The sequence below is a fragment of the Acomys russatus genome, chromosome 4 (assembly GCF_903995435.1).
Source record: "Acomys russatus chromosome 4, mAcoRus1.1, whole genome shotgun sequence".
NCBI lineage: Eukaryota > Metazoa > Chordata > Mammalia > Rodentia > Muridae > Acomys > Acomys russatus.
The window spans coordinates 56,589,967-56,606,683 of NC_067140.1; the positions used below are offsets into that span (position 1 = coordinate 56,589,967).

A 16,717-nucleotide genomic window follows, 5' to 3' on the forward strand; every position below is an offset into this window, starting at 1 on the left:
GAAAATCAAGAGGACCTAGGCCTGTGGGAAGAGAAATTTGGAACATTTGTGGATGTCAAAGCTAATGGTAAATTGTCTAAGTTAAGGATATAATATTAAAATAGAGCATTACAAAACAGCTAAATATTTATGTCTAAAAGTAATCTGAGTGCTGGGGACACAGAACTGTGATGGAGTGCTTGGCGAATGTGGGAGCACCCTGGGTTCAGTCCCCAGTGCTATAGATAGGTAGATAGATAGATACATAGATAGATGATTAAACAAATTCCTTGGGTTTTGTCACCTAAAACAAGTAGCTTCCGTAAGGTGAAAAGAAATCTCCCAGTTGGCTTTCCTGCTCTTCAATAGCGCATTGCAATAGAGAAGAAATTAAATATACCTTATGGAGGAATGAAAAAGATACATGGGCCACATGCAGCTTATGGTCTCAGGAAAGGGCCTGGCCCAGCACACTGCTTGTTCTTTTGAGTAAATCAGACAGCTAAAAATTCCACATTCTGGGGCTGGAGAGATGGCTCAGCGGTTGAGAGCACTGACTGCTCTTCCAAAGGACCTGCGTTCAATTCCCAGCACCCACATGGCAGCTCACAACTGTCTGTAACTCCAAGATATGACACCCTCACATACATGCAGACAAAACACCAATGCACATAGAAAATAAAAATAAATAAATTTTTTAAAAATTCCACATTCTGTTTTCATGAGGCCCAAGTGATACAGCTCATCTGCTCTAACATGTGTTTATTTGTTTGTTTATTCATTCATTCAGTAATTCATTTATTCATTGACTTATTGAGAGAGGATTGGTCTGTGTCGCTCTAGCCTCCCTAGAAACCACTCAGTAGGCCAGGTTGTCCTCTGCCTCGTGAGGGCTGGGACTAAAGGTGTGCGCCACCACCACCTGGCTCTGCTCTCTGACATTTTCAGCTAGTAATCCTCAATGATACTAGACTTCCTCATCCTTGTCACCAGGTGCTGCATGCCCACCTACGCCATTTCCCATCAGGCTTAGCAATATGGCTGAGGGGACCGCCTCACATCTCAAAATTCACAACTGTGGCAAGTCATGTATTGAGGATCTAGAAAAGGCCCTCTCGCTGCTCTTGACATAGTGGTTCTTGTAAGAAGCCACAGGCAAGACTGACAGGAAGATAATCAGACAGAAGATACGCCCAAAAACTCATCCAGCAAAGATTAAAAGTGCTCAGTACCAAGGGCCCAGGGAGCTTCGACACACAGCTCAGGCAGCACAGCTAGTGAGTGAGCAGAGCTTTTCATTCGTACACATTATGCACACACATTCGCTTTTACGTACACATACATAGACCTCCACCAGCCCCCAAACATCCCCGCATCTTTACTACCAAACTCAGTGCACAACATGGTTTGGTTGGGACAAGTTCAGATCTTTCTACTCCCAGTCTAGCTGTTTAATTAGCTAAATTAACTGAATCTTTCAGATTGATCTACTGAGATGCAAAACTTAGCCATGGTCCCTGTCCCTACAGGCCCTTCCTCTATTGGTTTAGATTTCTCCTTTCACGGATTTGAACATCTCTATGGTATCCCTCAACATGCAGAGTCACACCAACTTAAAAATACTAGGTAAGTAACAGCAAGAATTCTTAACCTGTCTTTGGCTTAGTATTACTTAGCAAGTTTAAGAACCCTTCCTGATAGTTTTCAGGGCCCTGAACAGTATAAGAGATTTAAAAGCTTGGTAAGAGCAATCAAACAAGAATCTCTGTTTTCTCTGTTCTCTCTCTCTCTCTCTCTCTCTCTCTCTCTCTCTCTCTCTCTCTCTTTCTTTCTCTCCTCTTGACTGAATGTCAACAGTAATGGCCTATATCCTGAAACTGTAAGCCAGGGTCTGTATGTTTCTCTCTCTCTCTCTCTGTGTAAGCCAAATGAGCACCCTTTCCCTAAGTTTCTTTTTGTGAGCAACAGAAGTGAAATAAGGACAGGACACAAAGGTGGGAAGAAAGAATCAACTCCACAAAGCTGTCCTCTGACTTCCAGTCTATGCACACATACATTAATTAAAAAGCTGTATGGTGAAACACCCCCCCCCCAAAAAAATACAGAAGTAAAATTAAGGAGTAAGTGGAATTAAAGTGGAGGTTTGCTTTTACTGTGTAGGATATTGTTGGGTAATCCTGGGAAAATACTAAAAAAAAGAAAAAAAAATACTGATCTAGGAAAGGACTTTCACTCTAAAGAGGACATTGAGCCAGAGAATGCGGCATCTCCAATTACTTCCCTTGGAGAGACATTTCAGGCTGACACTACTGACAAATGGGTCCCAGAGGCATCTGCCCAAGAGAAGTTGAAACCAAAGAGAAGCAGAGGTTGATTAAAGTTTTCAGGCCTGGAGACTGTTTATCTCATAGGTAGGCACAGTGACTGGTCTTACCACCCAGCTTGAGCCCCGCCCCCCCCCCAGCTCCATCTTGTTCCAGATCTTTCCCAGCTCAGCTCTCTGGAGGTGAGTTAGGACACACTTCTTCTGCCTTAGTTGCAGAGAGGTCTTCATACAGAGCATCAGCGGAGGAGGCTACTCTGGAGAATTCACAGAGGACACAGAGAAGGCATCTCAGGGTCTATGCCTAAGGTATCCAGGGAACCAGTGGAGGCAGAGGAAGTGGCTCATGTGCACCAGGTTGGATCAGGAAACCTTTAGGCAAACGATAGGAGATGAGTCTTTGTAGGGAGTGGTCTTATGTGAGGTCTTGTTACCTGTCTAGGCTGGCCTGGAACTTGCCATACAGCCTAGGCTAGCCTCTAACTCACAGTTCTCCTTTTTCTACCCTCCAAGTCCTGGGATTATGTGTGTGCCTTCCTACCTGGCAGGAGGTCAGAGGTCTATTTAGAGGAGGGGGCAAAGCAGTTCTAGTCACTAATGGTCCACTTGTGCATTTGCTGATAAGCTTCCTTTGTGTTTCAGAGATGGGGATGCATACCGTCTTTATAATCTGGACGTCTATGGATACCAAATACATAACAAAATGGGCATATACGGCTCAGTGCCCTATCTCCTGGCCCACAAACAGGGTAGGACTGTAGGCATTTTCTGGCTGAATGCCTCAGAAACACTAGTGGAGATCAGCACAGAGCCAGCGGCTGAGGTGAGCTATGGAGTGTGGCTGTGTGCCATACTTACCACGCTGTGCTCAGAGCCCTTTTCTTTCCAGCAGCATTTTTCTGTGGCCAAGAACTTTGCAGTGCAACCAACAAATGTCAGTAGGAGCTACTAGATGCAGACAGATTCCCTTAGAACTGGGTGCTATAGGTTACAGTGAAAATTTTTCAGATTTTCCATTACATCCTTTTCCAGAACACACTGGCCCGGATGGGCCCAGCAGCTGCCAAGCTAAAGGCCGGGTGTCGAACTGACGTGCGCTGGATGTCAGAGAGTGGAATCATCGATGTTTTTCTGCTGACAGGACCTACACCTTGTGACGTCTTCAAGCAGTACTCACGCATCACAGGTACGAGCGCTCCTCACTGCAGTGTGTCCCCTCTGTCTTAGGTATCAACACTGCAAGTTAATGTTTGTTCTCCAGTATGGAGAAACTGCAAACAGTGCCCCCGAGCATTGTAAGCAGCAAGCATTTTCTTTCTTTCTTTCTGTTTTCTTTTTTTTCAGCAAGCATTTTCTTCTCATCCTCATTATATCCAGACAAATTAAATGTGCCTCTAGACCAGTAGCTCTCAACCTGTGGGTCATGACCCCCCTTAGGGGTCATGTGTCAGATATCCTGCTTATCAGATATTTACATTAAAATTAATAATTAAGGAGCAAAATTACAGTTATAGAGTAGCAACAAAATGATTCTATGGTTGGGGTCACTGTGGCATGAGGAGCTCTATTAAAGGGTTGCAGCATCAAAAAGGTTGAGAGCCACTTCACCAGACTATCCACTCAGTGCTCCCTAACACTTGTCCTATGCCTGCTTGATGCCTTTAGTCTCTGGGAATAATTTCCCTGTAGCTGAAGAGTATTCCATCCTGAACTTTTGAATGTGTTCTTCTCTGCTAAAATATACTCCTGGCTTTAGCAACAAAATATTTGTTCTTTAAGAAACTAAAGGCTAGCTGGGCGGTGGTGGCATCACACCTTTAATCCCAGGACTTGGGAGGCAGAGGCAGGCAGATCTCTGTGAGTTCGAGGCCAGCCTGGTCTACAAAATGAGTCTAGGACACTCAAGGCTACACAAAGAAACCTTGTCTCGAAAAGAGGGAGAGAGAGAGAGAGAGAGAGAGAGAGAGAGAGAGAGAGAGAGAGAGAGAGAGAGAGAGAGAGAGAGACTGAAGGCTAGGACCAGTGACCAGTGAAGTGGCTCAGGAGGTAAAACTCTTGCCACCAAGCCTGAAGAACTGAGTCTCATCACAGGGACCCATGTGGTAGAAACAGAACTAACTCCTACAAGTTATCTTCATATGTGCATACACACATGCGCAGACACACACACACACACACACACACACACATAGGAAAACACAGACATATACACAGGCTGAATAAATGGAAATCCATATGCCTTACTACTGGCAAGGATAAGCCGTCTTTCTCCTACCTTCACCCTAAGCTGGTAATTGTGTCAGCTAAACTGGAGGCTCCTTTCTTCTGGATTAAAAGGCGTTTCTCTCCTGGGTCCTGTCTTCTTGCTCCAGAACCATTCATTGCATTCCTCTGCACACGATTCGTCTTTCCCCACTGCACTACCTTCCTTGTCACTAACATTCTGGAATTTTACAGAAAACCCCTTGATGCTGCACTGAGGGTGAGACTTGGACGCTTTAGTCTTAGTGTGCTTCAGTTCTGAGAAGCAGTGCCTACTGTCCCTCTCACAGTTTCCTGTCCTTGTTCTTCCTCCTTTTTCTTTTTACCTCTTTTCTGAGAATTTTTCTCCATCTTATCTCCCAGCCTTCCATTTACTTGTCACGTGTCTAGCGGGGGGGGGGGGGGGGGGTGGGTGGAACACCCTGTCTCTGAGTTTCCCTGTATGCTCACTGTATTATGAAGCCCTGGCCTACTTTGTGATTCTTTTCTCTCTTTCATCTCTAGAGATACTGGTGATATCTTTTTAAAGATTTTATTTTTATTTTAAAATTATGTATAAATGAGTTGAGATAAAGTTCCTGCAGGGTCCAGAAGAAGGCATCTAAGCCCCTGGAGCTGGAATTACACATGGTCATAAGACACCTAACATGTGGCTCTACATGGAAGCCCTTGGTGCTGGCTCAGTCTACTGTCCTAGCACCTGTGGGGCATGGCCCTGTCTTCGAGGTTTCTAGAGCAGGGAAGTACTTCTCTGCTCCTTTGTGCCCTCCTCACGCACTCTTCATGGTTCAGCAGACATCACCCCTCCCTTATCTCCCACCTCCAGATCTGTCTTGAATGTGCCTCCCTTTGGCTGTTTGTTTGTTTGTTTGTTTCAAAGCTTGTTTTTGCAGTTGTTTTTATGAATCAGTTCTCTCCTTCCACTGTGTGGGAACCAGGGATCAAACTCAGGTCACCAGGCTGGTGGCAGGAACCTTTCTTTACCCACTGAGCCATCTCACTGGCCCCTTTTGTTTTTAAGGACAAGGTCTCATGTATCTCAAGCTGCCCTTGAACCTTCTGTGTAGACAAAGAGGACTTCAAACTTCTGCCTCTGCCTCTGCCTCTGCCTCTGCCTCTGCCTCTGCCTCTGCCTCTGCCTCTCTGAAGTGCTGGGATTACAGGCATACATCCCCACCAGTTTTATAGGGTGCTCGGAATTTTGAAGCCAGACTTTTGTGCACACTAGGCAAGTAGTCCACCAGCTGAATGGCAGCCCCAGCCCCCGTATTGCCATTCGATATGTCTTCTTATGTTTAAAAAAAAAGATTATGAGAAGAATTCTGAGCCTGAAATACAGAGCTCTTTACCAATTGGTCCTTTCCAGTTTCCACTTCTTTTGGTCCCTCTCTCACACTGTAATCCCTGCAGTATTTACTTTCTCTAAGGCTATATGTACTTCTTTGCCTGTGTCTCTAGTCTCTGTTCCTATGAGTTGTACCTTGTCTCCCCACTGGCATCCTCCTACTTACTTCTCAAGGCCTCCGTCTGTCTCACCTGCCTTGGGAAACCTCTATAGATGCCCATTGCTCTGGAAGCAGAACATATGTTCCCTCAGCACTAGACGGATCCCTTTGGCATAGCAGTTATATCATGTCAGCACTTATTTCTTTCATTCCCCATCACTCTGAGTGCTAGTGTCTTCTAGGCAGGGTTATTGATATTCCCTGTAGTGTCAAGCTCAGTGCTTAACACTCTGTAGAGACTGGAGTGATGGCCACTGACTGAGTAACATCAGTGGCCTCCATTGTCATCTTCTTTCTTAGGCACACAAGCCATGCCGCCTCTCTTTTCCTTGGGGTACCACCAGTGTCGCTGGAACTATGAAGATGAGCAGGATGTGGAGGCAGTGGATGCGGGGTTTGATGACCATGACATTCCGTATGATGTCATCTGGCTGGACATAGAGCACACTGAGGACAAGAAGTACTTCACCTGGGACAAAAAGAGATTCGCAAACCCCAGAAGGATGCAAGAGCTTCTCAGGAGCAAAAAACGGAAGGTGAAGTCAGCCTGAGGTCTAAAGCTTTTTAATCCCAAAGTTGAAAGTGTTTAAGATTTGTCTTAGCACATCAGCAGAGGAAGACCACCTCATGAAAAATGCCCGTGAAAATAGTGCCTTCAGATGTAACTGTGCTAACCGAAGGCAGGTGTTAAAAGATGAAGACAAGTGCTAGAGTGGGGTGACCTCATCCATTCATCCCTGCCATAGCTGTGTAGACCCCCAGGACAATGAGGGGGCCTGAGACTTTCAATCCCCTTGCTGCAGCTACCCTGCTGTTTCCTTTCCCCCTAAAAATTTGGTTCCATTGTCCAAATATGGTGGGACTCCACAGACACCATGTGCAGAAAAGTTTCTCACCTAAAAAGGCCTTCTGGAGAGGGCAGGGCTGTCTCCCAAACTACTTTGAAAATGGCTTGAGGAAACTGGGAATGGGGACCGGCTCGATTTCCATGGTGGCTGGGATAAAATTCTTCTACCTGGCCTGGTTGCTTAACTTCCTGCTGCTAACCAAAAGGGAGCATCCGGGCTTGCTTTGTCAGCTTGAGTGCAGGTGGCCAGAAAGGTAAAAGGATGTGGTAGGCCTTCAAAGTCTTAACAATAGGGCATCAAAAATGAAGTCATGGGGACCAAGATGGCTGAGCAGGTAAAGATGAGCGCCCCTCCCCCCTAGCCTGACAACCTGAGTTTGATCCCAGGGTTCTACTTGGTAAGAGAACCAACTAATGCAGTTTTTCCTCTGACCTCTACATGCACACCATGACAGACATGTACCTCTCCTACTCCACACACAAATATATATATATATATATATATATATATATATTTTTTTTTTTTTTTTTTTTTTTTTTTTTTAAAGACAAGGTTTCTCCATGTAGCCTTGGCTGTCCTGGACTCACTTTGTAAACCTGGCTGTCCTTGATATAATTTTTTAAAATGTAATCAGATTTTTTTTTTCTGACATGTCTCACTGACAAACTCTCCCTGTAAATTTGGCCAAGGGCAGAATTGAAATTTAAAAGGAGGAAGGAGGGCAGCCACCTAGAAGCAGATACTGTTTATTTCCTGTTCTAGGAGGGCTGGGGCCAAGGAGGGAAACAGTAATGAGGAGGGGATGGAGACATAAGAATGGGGAAAGGAGGAGGAGGGCAACCCCAGGTGTAGCGTGTGAATGATGTCATCTCTCCCCCTGAAATTCAAGCTGCCCTTTGAACCCATTCCTTTGATCCCCAGGCCTTTCACAGGTGGTCAGAGTCAAGCTTGTCAACCCCTTAATTTGTTGTTATTTTAGTTTTTGAGACATGGTCTCCTTATATCATCCTAACTACTCTAGAATGCACTGTAGAGACCAAGGAGAACTCACAGAGATGCCCCTGCCTCTGCCTCTTGAATGCTGGGATTAAAAGCATGCTCTATAACACCAGCCCCAGCTCCCTAATTTCTTAATAAATTAATCACTGTCATTTGTCAACGATTTAATTGTGGGCTAGACAAGATGATAAACAATCTCTGAGGTTAGTCTTATTGCCCGTTCTCTGGGTGAAGAAGTGGAAGCTTGCACTGGTTGGCAGTTGGCACAAGGACACACAGTGAACAAGTAGCCAGGCAGGAATCTGAGCCCTGCTTGGCCTGGCACTGCAGCTGCTGCCCTGTAGAGCAGTTGGATTTCTTTTCTTTCTTTTTAAAAACAGCTTTAAAGGATTTATTTATTATTTTATGTGTATGAGTATTTCCCTCAGTGTATAAAATATGTATTTTGTGCATAATTGGTGCCCGAGGGTGGAAAAGGGTATCTGATCCCCTAGAACTAGAGCCAAAGACTGTTATGAGGTGCCATGTGGGTGCTGAGGATTAAACCCAGGTCTTCTGCAAGAGCAACTAGTGATCTTAATAACAAAGCTGTTTCTCCAGCTCCCCCCGCCCCCCAGTTTTTGAGGCCTTTGAATGTTCAAGATGCTGAGCCAGTGGTGAAGGGGTGTTTGAGTGAGTGAACAGGCGAGCATATGCAGCTGTAGTGTAAGGCAGACACAGGAGTGAACGACAGAATATATCACTGATTCTTGCAACTTGGCAACTACAAAAACTCCAAACACTTACAAACTTGACAAAGGACTTGAATAGATAGTCCACCAAAGAAGATAGTCAAGTCAAGATAGCGAAGAAGCATATGAGAAGATGCCCTCTTTCCACCACGGAAAGGGCTCCAGGGATCAAACGCAGGTCTTCATGGTTGGCAGCAAGCACCGTTAGCTGCTGAGCCATCTCATCAGCCTGTTTAGTTGTTGTTAGTTTTTGATGTTTTTGTTTGCTTTTAACGTGTCATTTCCATGGTTTCTGGGGTTTGATAGGGGGCCATGGGGGGATGAGTGCACACATATATGCTTGTAGAAGCCGGAGGAGAACCTTTTGTCATTTCCCAGATGCCATCCACCTTTCTTTTTTCTTCTTTGAGGCATGGTCTCTCACTGACTCGGATGGCAGTGGAACCCCAGAGACCATATACCTGCCTCTACTTCCCCAGTGCTGGGATTATGAACACGTGCCACCATGCCTGGCTTCCTCATATGGGTTCTAGGGCCCAAACTCAGTCCTCATGCTTGCAAGGACCTCACTTAACTAAGGTACCTCCCCAGGCCTGCTCAGTTATCTAAGGTACCTCCCCAGGCCTGCTCAGTTAACTAAGGTACCTCCCCAGGCCTGGTTTTTTCATCAGTGTGATCTTTGCCTCCAGATCCTTAGGGAGGTAGGACCTTGCCTATTTAATCCTTTCATATAGCGCCTGGAATCACAGACAGAAGCTTAGTAAACATCTCCTTAAACACATGTACGGTGGCTGCTGAGATGGGTCAGTGGGCAAAGGCACTATGCCACCAAGTCTGAGAACCTGAGCTCAAGCCCCAGAGCCTACCTGGTAGCAGGAGAAAACTGGCCGCAGACAGGCACAATAAATAAATAAATGTGAAATGATGGTAAAATGATAAACCATGATAATTATAACAGGAGTCACCCGGATTTGATAATGAATTTTTTTCGAGACAGGCTTTCTCTGTCCTGGACTCATTTTGTAGACTAGGCTGGCCTCCAATTCACAGAGATCCACCTGCCTCTCCCTCCCCAAGTGCTGGGATTATAGGCACAGGCCACCACACCTTGATAACAATTTTTGAATGAAAGGTTACAGGGATTTACTAATGTCCAAATTTTTCAGTGATTTGTAGTTTCTGAGTAAAACTTGACTGCCCCAAACTATGGTGAAAACACCTAAATGAACGCAAGTCTCAAAACTGACATGGTCTTAAAATCTCTGTCCTGACAGCTTGTGGTTATCAGCGACCCCCACATCAAGGTGGACCCTGACTACGCAGTCTATGCCAAAGCCAAAGAACAGGGCTTCTTTGTGAAGAGTCCAGAAGGTGGCGACTTTGAAGGAGTGTGCTGGCCTGGTATGGTATCTCTTATTTCCACTTGTTCTGTCTAAGGCCAGCAGTCTCAGTCCCCGTGGGTGTCTCTCTCTCCCAGCCACAGCTTCAGCACCTTTAAAGGAAATGCACTATCACCTTCTTTGGTGTCTTTCATAACTCCTGGTACAGTGAGCTATGAGTGTGTTTAGCAGTCAGATAGATGAGGGAAACCAGCTAATCTCCATGGCATGTTATTGCTTTAAGCAAACAGAGATAGGAAGTATGGAATGAGGAAAAGACTGGGGGTGGGGAGTGAGTGGCTGGCGGGCTCTCCCTTGGGACTGCTCTCTTCAGCCCATGGCTTTAACTTTCAGCCTTTTGTGAGTGGCTCAGCTGCCTGCGAAACGCTAGATGCAGCAGTTGTTAGTTTAAAGCCTTGTCAGAAGTTCTCCAAAGATCAAAAGAATGCACCGCTGTGTCATAAATCCAAATGCTGTGGAGGCACCTGTGCCTTCCTTCCCCCCCCTGAAACAGTTGAGCAAGTCTGTGTTCTCTTTAAAACCAGGAGTCACTGCAGGGTATTTGGCATCCTCACTTGGCCTTTCTCGGGCCATTAGTGAAGGACGGGCCCCGCCCTGGCACTTGTTCCTTGTCATGCCCACTGGCCTCTGTCGTTGAAAGTTTTAAATGTTGTCACTTTAAAGATTTCCTTCGCTCACTTGCTGCAGACCACGCCTCTCTCACTTGTCTTTTGTATTTGACATAAGGCATCCACCTGTCTTGCTGTTCTTGGCAGACTTCCCACCATTGTGCCTCTGCAGGTCTCTCATCTTACCTGGATTTCACCAACCCCAAGGTCAGAGAGTGGTATTCCAGCCTCCTCGCTTTTCCTGTGTATCAGGTTGGTTTTTGTTTTGGGTTTTTTGTTTTTTGGTTTTGGTTTTGGTTTTGGTTTTTTGAGACAAGTTTTCTCTGTGTAGCCTTGGCTGTCCTAGACTCACATTGTAGACCAGGCTGGCCTCGAGCTCACAGGGATCCACCTACCTCTGCCTCCCAAGTGCTGGGATTAAAGGCACTCGGCATCAAGTTGGTTTTTATTCTTTTACTGTTTCCTAGTTAACATGAAATTACTGAAAGAAAAGGTAGTTGCTTAGAACTGTTTTATTAAGTGGCATATATATGTGTGTGTGTATAATTCATATATACATATTATATATATAATATATATGTATATTAAAAGGCAAGGACTTTGATGGGAGACTATATATGTTACTGGATGTATAAAAACTGGTTTTACCTCTATCATAACAGTCTATGATATATCAAACTACAGTGGAGATTTATTCTTTCTTTCTAATCACTGTGAACATTGCAATATAAAGTACTATTCTACAACTACCATTGAAAATGTCTATGAAGCCAGGCATGGGGCACGAGAATCGCAACTCTTGGGAAGCTGAGCAGAAGAATGGCCATGAACTCAAAGCCAGCCTGGGGTACAGCGTGCCACTCTGTTCCAAGGGAAAACAAGCAAACAAAGAGCTGGGTGTGGTGGCGCTCACCTTTACCCTCAGCAGTTGGCAGGCAGATGCAGAAGGAGCTCTGTGAGCTGGAAACCAGCCAGGTCCACACAGCAAGTCCCTGGACAACCAGGGCTGTGTAAAAAGACCCTGTCTCAAAAACAGAAGACTCCGGCCTAGGGACATAGCTCAGCTGACAGAGTGCTCGGCTATCAGGCCTGATCCCCAATACAGCAAAGACACAAAATTACAGTACATGCCTGTAATTCCAGAATTTAGGAAGTGGAGACAGGAGGATCAGAAGTTATTGTCATCTTCAGCTACTTGTCAAATTCAAGACTAGCCTAAGTTACATGAGACCCGGTCTAAAGAAAGAAAGAAAGAGAAACAAACAAAAATCAGCAATAAAGCGGATATGACAAGTGTGAAACTGTCTTATAAACCAGTAATTCTCAACCCATGGGCCATGATCCCTTCTGGGGGTCAAACAACTCTTTTACAGGGTTTGCATATTAGATACCCCGCATATCAGATATTTATATCACAATTCATAATCATAGCAAAATTACAGTTATAAAGTAGCAACAAAGATAAGTTTAAAGCTGGAGGGGGTCACCACAACATGAGGAACTACATTTAGGGTCACAGCATTAGGAAGGGTAAGAACCACTCTATGCCAAGTGGTGGTGGTGCACACCTGTAATCCCAGCAGTCCAGAAGGCAGAAGCAGACGGTCTCTGTAAGTTTGAGGCCAGCCTGATCTATAAAGTGAGTACAGGACAACCAAGGCTACACAGAGAAACCCTGTCTTGAAAAACCAAAAGCAAAACAAACAAACAAAAAACCTGTTATAAACCAAAATGTATTTTAAAGCAAAATATAATAATTAAAATCTTAAAAGAATCACAAAAAGGACAGGAGAGGTCACATTAGAGACCTGTCTTTCACATTATGGTGATGGTGACAATCATGGTGATACCTAACACAAATTAAATGCAAGCCACATGCCAAATGCTACTTTAAACATTTGATGTGTGTTATCCCATTTCTTCTTTATAACACTCTAAATTAGAACTATATTTAAATCCCAACCCAACACATATTAAAACCGAGGTGTGGAGAATTTAAAAACCCATAAAGTTCACCCACTTACTAAGTGATGGGCCCAAGATCTGAATTTAGATCTATTTGTCAATGTTCAGGAGATTAGAAAACAGAGCAGTAGAGACAACAATCCCCAGACAAAATATGGTCACAGCCATTCACTTCCTGTTGTCTGTGGCTGCTTTCACCATACTGTGCCTGAGTAGAGTAAGGGAAGAGCTCTTATGGTCCACAAAGATGAAAATGTATATTATCTAGATCTTTACAAGAAGAGGAAGAAGAAGGGGAGGAGGAAGAGGAGGAGGAGAAAGCTTGCTCATATCTGCCTTGGAAGTGCTAAAGAAGACTGAAGGCAAATATTTGAAAACTATACAGCCTTATTCTTAGAAGTGCATTAGCAGCCAGGCATGGTGGCACATGCCTTTAATCCCAGCACTTGGGAGGCATACAGCAGGGCTACTTGGAGAAACCCTGTCTCAAAAAACAAAAAACAAACAAACAAAAAGGTACGCTTGCTTAGAAGCCAAGCATGTTGATGCACACCTTTAATCCCAGCACTCAGGACACAAAGACAGGTGGATCTCTGTACATTCAGTGCCAGCCTGGGATCTTGAGTTCCAGGACAGCCAACACTACAAAATAGAGTCTGTCTCTCTCTCTCTCTCTCTCTCTCTCTCTCTCTCTCTCTCTCTCTCTCTCTCTCTCTCTCTCTCTCCCTCCCTCCCTCCCTCCCTCTCTCTCTCTCTCTCTCTCTCTCTCACACACACACACACACACACACACACACTGTGCATTTGCTTAGAAATAGTTGAAAGTGAAGAACCAAAAGGAAATATACGTCCTATTCCCAAACACTGGAAAGATCATTTACCATGTAGGTAAGGTCTTAGGTGTGCTCTGTGAAGTCCTAGAAAGAAGCTGGGCCTTAGTAGGACAGATGTAAAAAACAGGGCATTAAGAAGCTGGATGCAGCTGGGCATGGTGGCGCACGCCTTTAATCCCAGCACTCGGGAGGCAGAAGCAGGTGGATTGCTGTGAGTTCGAGGCCAGCCTGGTCTACAAATCAAGTCCAGGACAGCTAAGGTTACACAGAGAGACCCTGTCTTGAAAAAAAATTTAAAAAAGAAGCTGGATGCAGTGGCACACACCTGTAGTCCCAGCACTCGGGGAGGCAGAGGCAGGCAGGTCTCTGTGACTTAGAGGCCAGCCTAGTCTACAAAGTGAGTCTAGGACAGACTACATAGAGAAATCCTGTCTCCAAAAACCAAAAAAAAAAAAAAAAAAAAAAAAGGAATAAGGATAGGGCATTAAGAAATAATAGAAAGAGAGAGCCACTTGATTCTCCCTGTAATGGTAGTCAAATGCTGAGACCAGGGATTTTTATAAAAAGAATTTTAATACCATGTTCACTAGGTGGAAAGAACACAAACTATATAAGATGTAACAAACAGAAAACTCACCTGTCAAGTCTCTTTCAGAGTACTAGAGAAAAAATAGATTCATATGTAATATAAATTGCTTTTAGTTAAGAGTTGTGGCAGAGATTTCTTCTCAGCTCTTGGGATAATATCAAGTGAATATCTGTAGTAGATGGTGGATGATGCACTATTTTTTTCTTCTTTTTTCTGTTTAAAGATTTATTTATTCATTTATTTAGATGGGTGTTCCATTTGCATGTACATCTGCATGTCAGAAGAGGGCGTCCCAATATCAGATCCCAGTACAGACGGTTGTGAACCACCATGTAGAAGCTGGGAATTGAACTCAGGTCCTCTGGAAGAGCAGACAGTGCTCTTAGCCACTGAGCCATCTCTCCAGCCCCCAGTGCACTATTTTTCTGGCACGTATTCTCTAAGGATGTCCTAGAGAGTAAGGAGTGAACTTACAGGGCAGTATGTATTTCACAGACAATAAAGTGCAGCGTTCTTATCAACAAATATTTACTGGTAGCTTTCTTTGGGTCAGATACTGTTCTTAGGTACATGGGATTTTTATTGAACAAAACAGACAAAATGCACAGCCTCATCAGCATAAAAAAAATAAGAAAGAAAAGAAAGAGGATCAGGGATGCTGTCCTACTGCTGTCACCCCTGGGGAAACGTTCTCATGAGCAGAATTCATTCCTAGGGCTCCACGGACATCCTCTTCGTATGGAACGACATGAACGAGCCCTCGGTCTTCAGAGGCCCCGAACTCACCATGCAAAAGAATGCCGTTCACTATGGCAACTGGGAGCACAGGGAACTTCACAACATCTACGGGTTTTACCAGGTAAGACATCGAAATGAAAGCCAACCAGATTCATATGCCCTGCTTTTAAACAGGGAGCCAGTTGTATAACTGAGGGTACTATGTGTGTCTCTTTGTGTGTCTTCACTGTCAGTTGTATAACTGAGGGTACTGTGCGTGTCTCTTTGTGTGTCTTCACTGCCAGTTGTATAACTGAGGGTACTGTGCGTGTCTCTTTGTGTGTCTTCGCTGTCAGTTGTATAACTGAGGGTACTGTGCGTGTCTCTTTGCGTGTCTTCGCTGTCAGTTGTATAACTGAGGGTACTGTGTGTGTCTCTTTGTGTGTCTTCACTGCCAGTTGTATAACTGAGGGTACTGTGCGTGTCTCTTTGTGTGTCTTCACTGTCAGTTGTATAACTGAGGGTACTGTGCGTGTCTCTTTGTGTGTCTTCACTGCCAGTTGTATAACTGAGGGTACTGTGTGTGTCTCTTTGCGTGTCTTCGCTGCCAGTTGTATAACTGAGGGTACTGTGCGTGTCTCTTTGTGTGTCTTCGCTGTCAGTTGTATAACTGAGGGTACTGTGCGTGTCTCTTTGCGTGTCTTCGCTGTCAGTTGTATAACTGAGGGTACTGTGCGTGTCTCTTTGCGTGTCTTCGCTGTCAGTTGCAGTGAGTCTCATATTACAGCCAATTTATTATTTTTTTCCTCTGCTTCCATTTCCTTCCATAATTAACCTGATAAAATTTAAAATATCGTATATGGCATTTAATACTACTATAAGTCGCATAATGGCACAGACTATCTGTAAATATGTTAGCAAACATAATTAGAACAAGGTTTTAAATTTTCATAAATATCCATCTATTGCTAGCTTATCTGAATTTGGTGGCATACATGTGCAATCCTAATATTCATAGCACAGAGAGACTGTGAATTCAAGACCTGGTTGGCCTGCATAATGAGTTCCAGGCCAGTCTAGACTATGCAATATGACCACGTCACAAAAGCAGAAAGCAAACAACGGCTGGAGTGATGGCTCAGTGCTTAAGAGTACTTGCTGCTCTTCCAGAGGACCTGAGTTTGGTTCCCAGCACCTAAGTTGTGCAGCTCACAAAAGCCTGTAACTCCAGCTCCAGAGGATCCAACACTTTCTTCCGGCCTCCAGAGGCACCCACACAGAGAGTATACATATACATATATACATATTGTGCAGCTCATATGGGTATTATCACATATGTAAATTTTTAAAACATTTTTTTAAAGATTTATTTATTTATTTTGTATACAATGTTTTGTCTGAATGTACACCTGCAAGCCAGAAGAGAGCACAAGATTTTATTATAGATGGTTATAAGCCACTATGTGGTTGCTGGGAATTGAACTCAGGACCTTTGGAAGAGCAGGCAGTGTTCTTAACCTCTGAGCCACCTTTCCAGCCCCCATAAATTTTTAAAACATTTTTAAAGGGGCTAGAGAGATGGCCCAGTGGTTCAATCCCCAGCACCTATTTGGTGGCAAACCATCTGTAAACCAGCTCCAGAGGCTCCAAAGCCCTCTTCCGGCGTCCATGAGCATTGCACACACATAATGCACAGACATGCATGCAGGCAAAGCACTCATGTATAAAAAAATCTAAAACAGCAACAACAACAAAAACCCAACCCTCTAAAAACCTCAGAGCCCCTGGTGACACACCTGTTAAGCCTCACCAAACAGTTCCACCAACTGGGGACCAAGGGTTTAAATATGCGAGCCTATGGGGGCCATTCTCACATCACCACAGGGTACTTTTTAATGTATAAGCTTTCCTAATTTGCTCAGTCTTCTGAATAAAGGTGATAGAATTCTTTCTTTAAA

The 16,717-nt window shown here is 44.4% G+C and overlaps 1 protein-coding gene across 1 annotated transcript in view; it reads left to right on the forward strand.

Moving 5' to 3' along the window:
* Ganc (glucosidase alpha, neutral C) overlaps nucleotides 1-16,717 on the forward strand; it is a 55,519-nt gene that overhangs the window by 16,956 nt on the left and 21,846 nt on the right. The window contains exons 7-14 of the mRNA XM_051144903.1: nucleotides 1-67; nucleotides 1,509-1,605; nucleotides 2,945-3,125; nucleotides 3,335-3,488; nucleotides 6,370-6,605; nucleotides 9,922-10,048; nucleotides 10,828-10,907; nucleotides 14,758-14,901. Coding sequence (XP_051000860.1) covers nucleotides 1-67; nucleotides 1,509-1,605; nucleotides 2,945-3,125; nucleotides 3,335-3,488; nucleotides 6,370-6,605; nucleotides 9,922-10,048; nucleotides 10,828-10,907; nucleotides 14,758-14,901 — 1,086 coding nt within the window. The remainder of the gene's footprint in view (nucleotides 68-1,508; nucleotides 1,606-2,944; nucleotides 3,126-3,334; nucleotides 3,489-6,369; nucleotides 6,606-9,921; nucleotides 10,049-10,827; nucleotides 10,908-14,757; nucleotides 14,902-16,717) is intronic.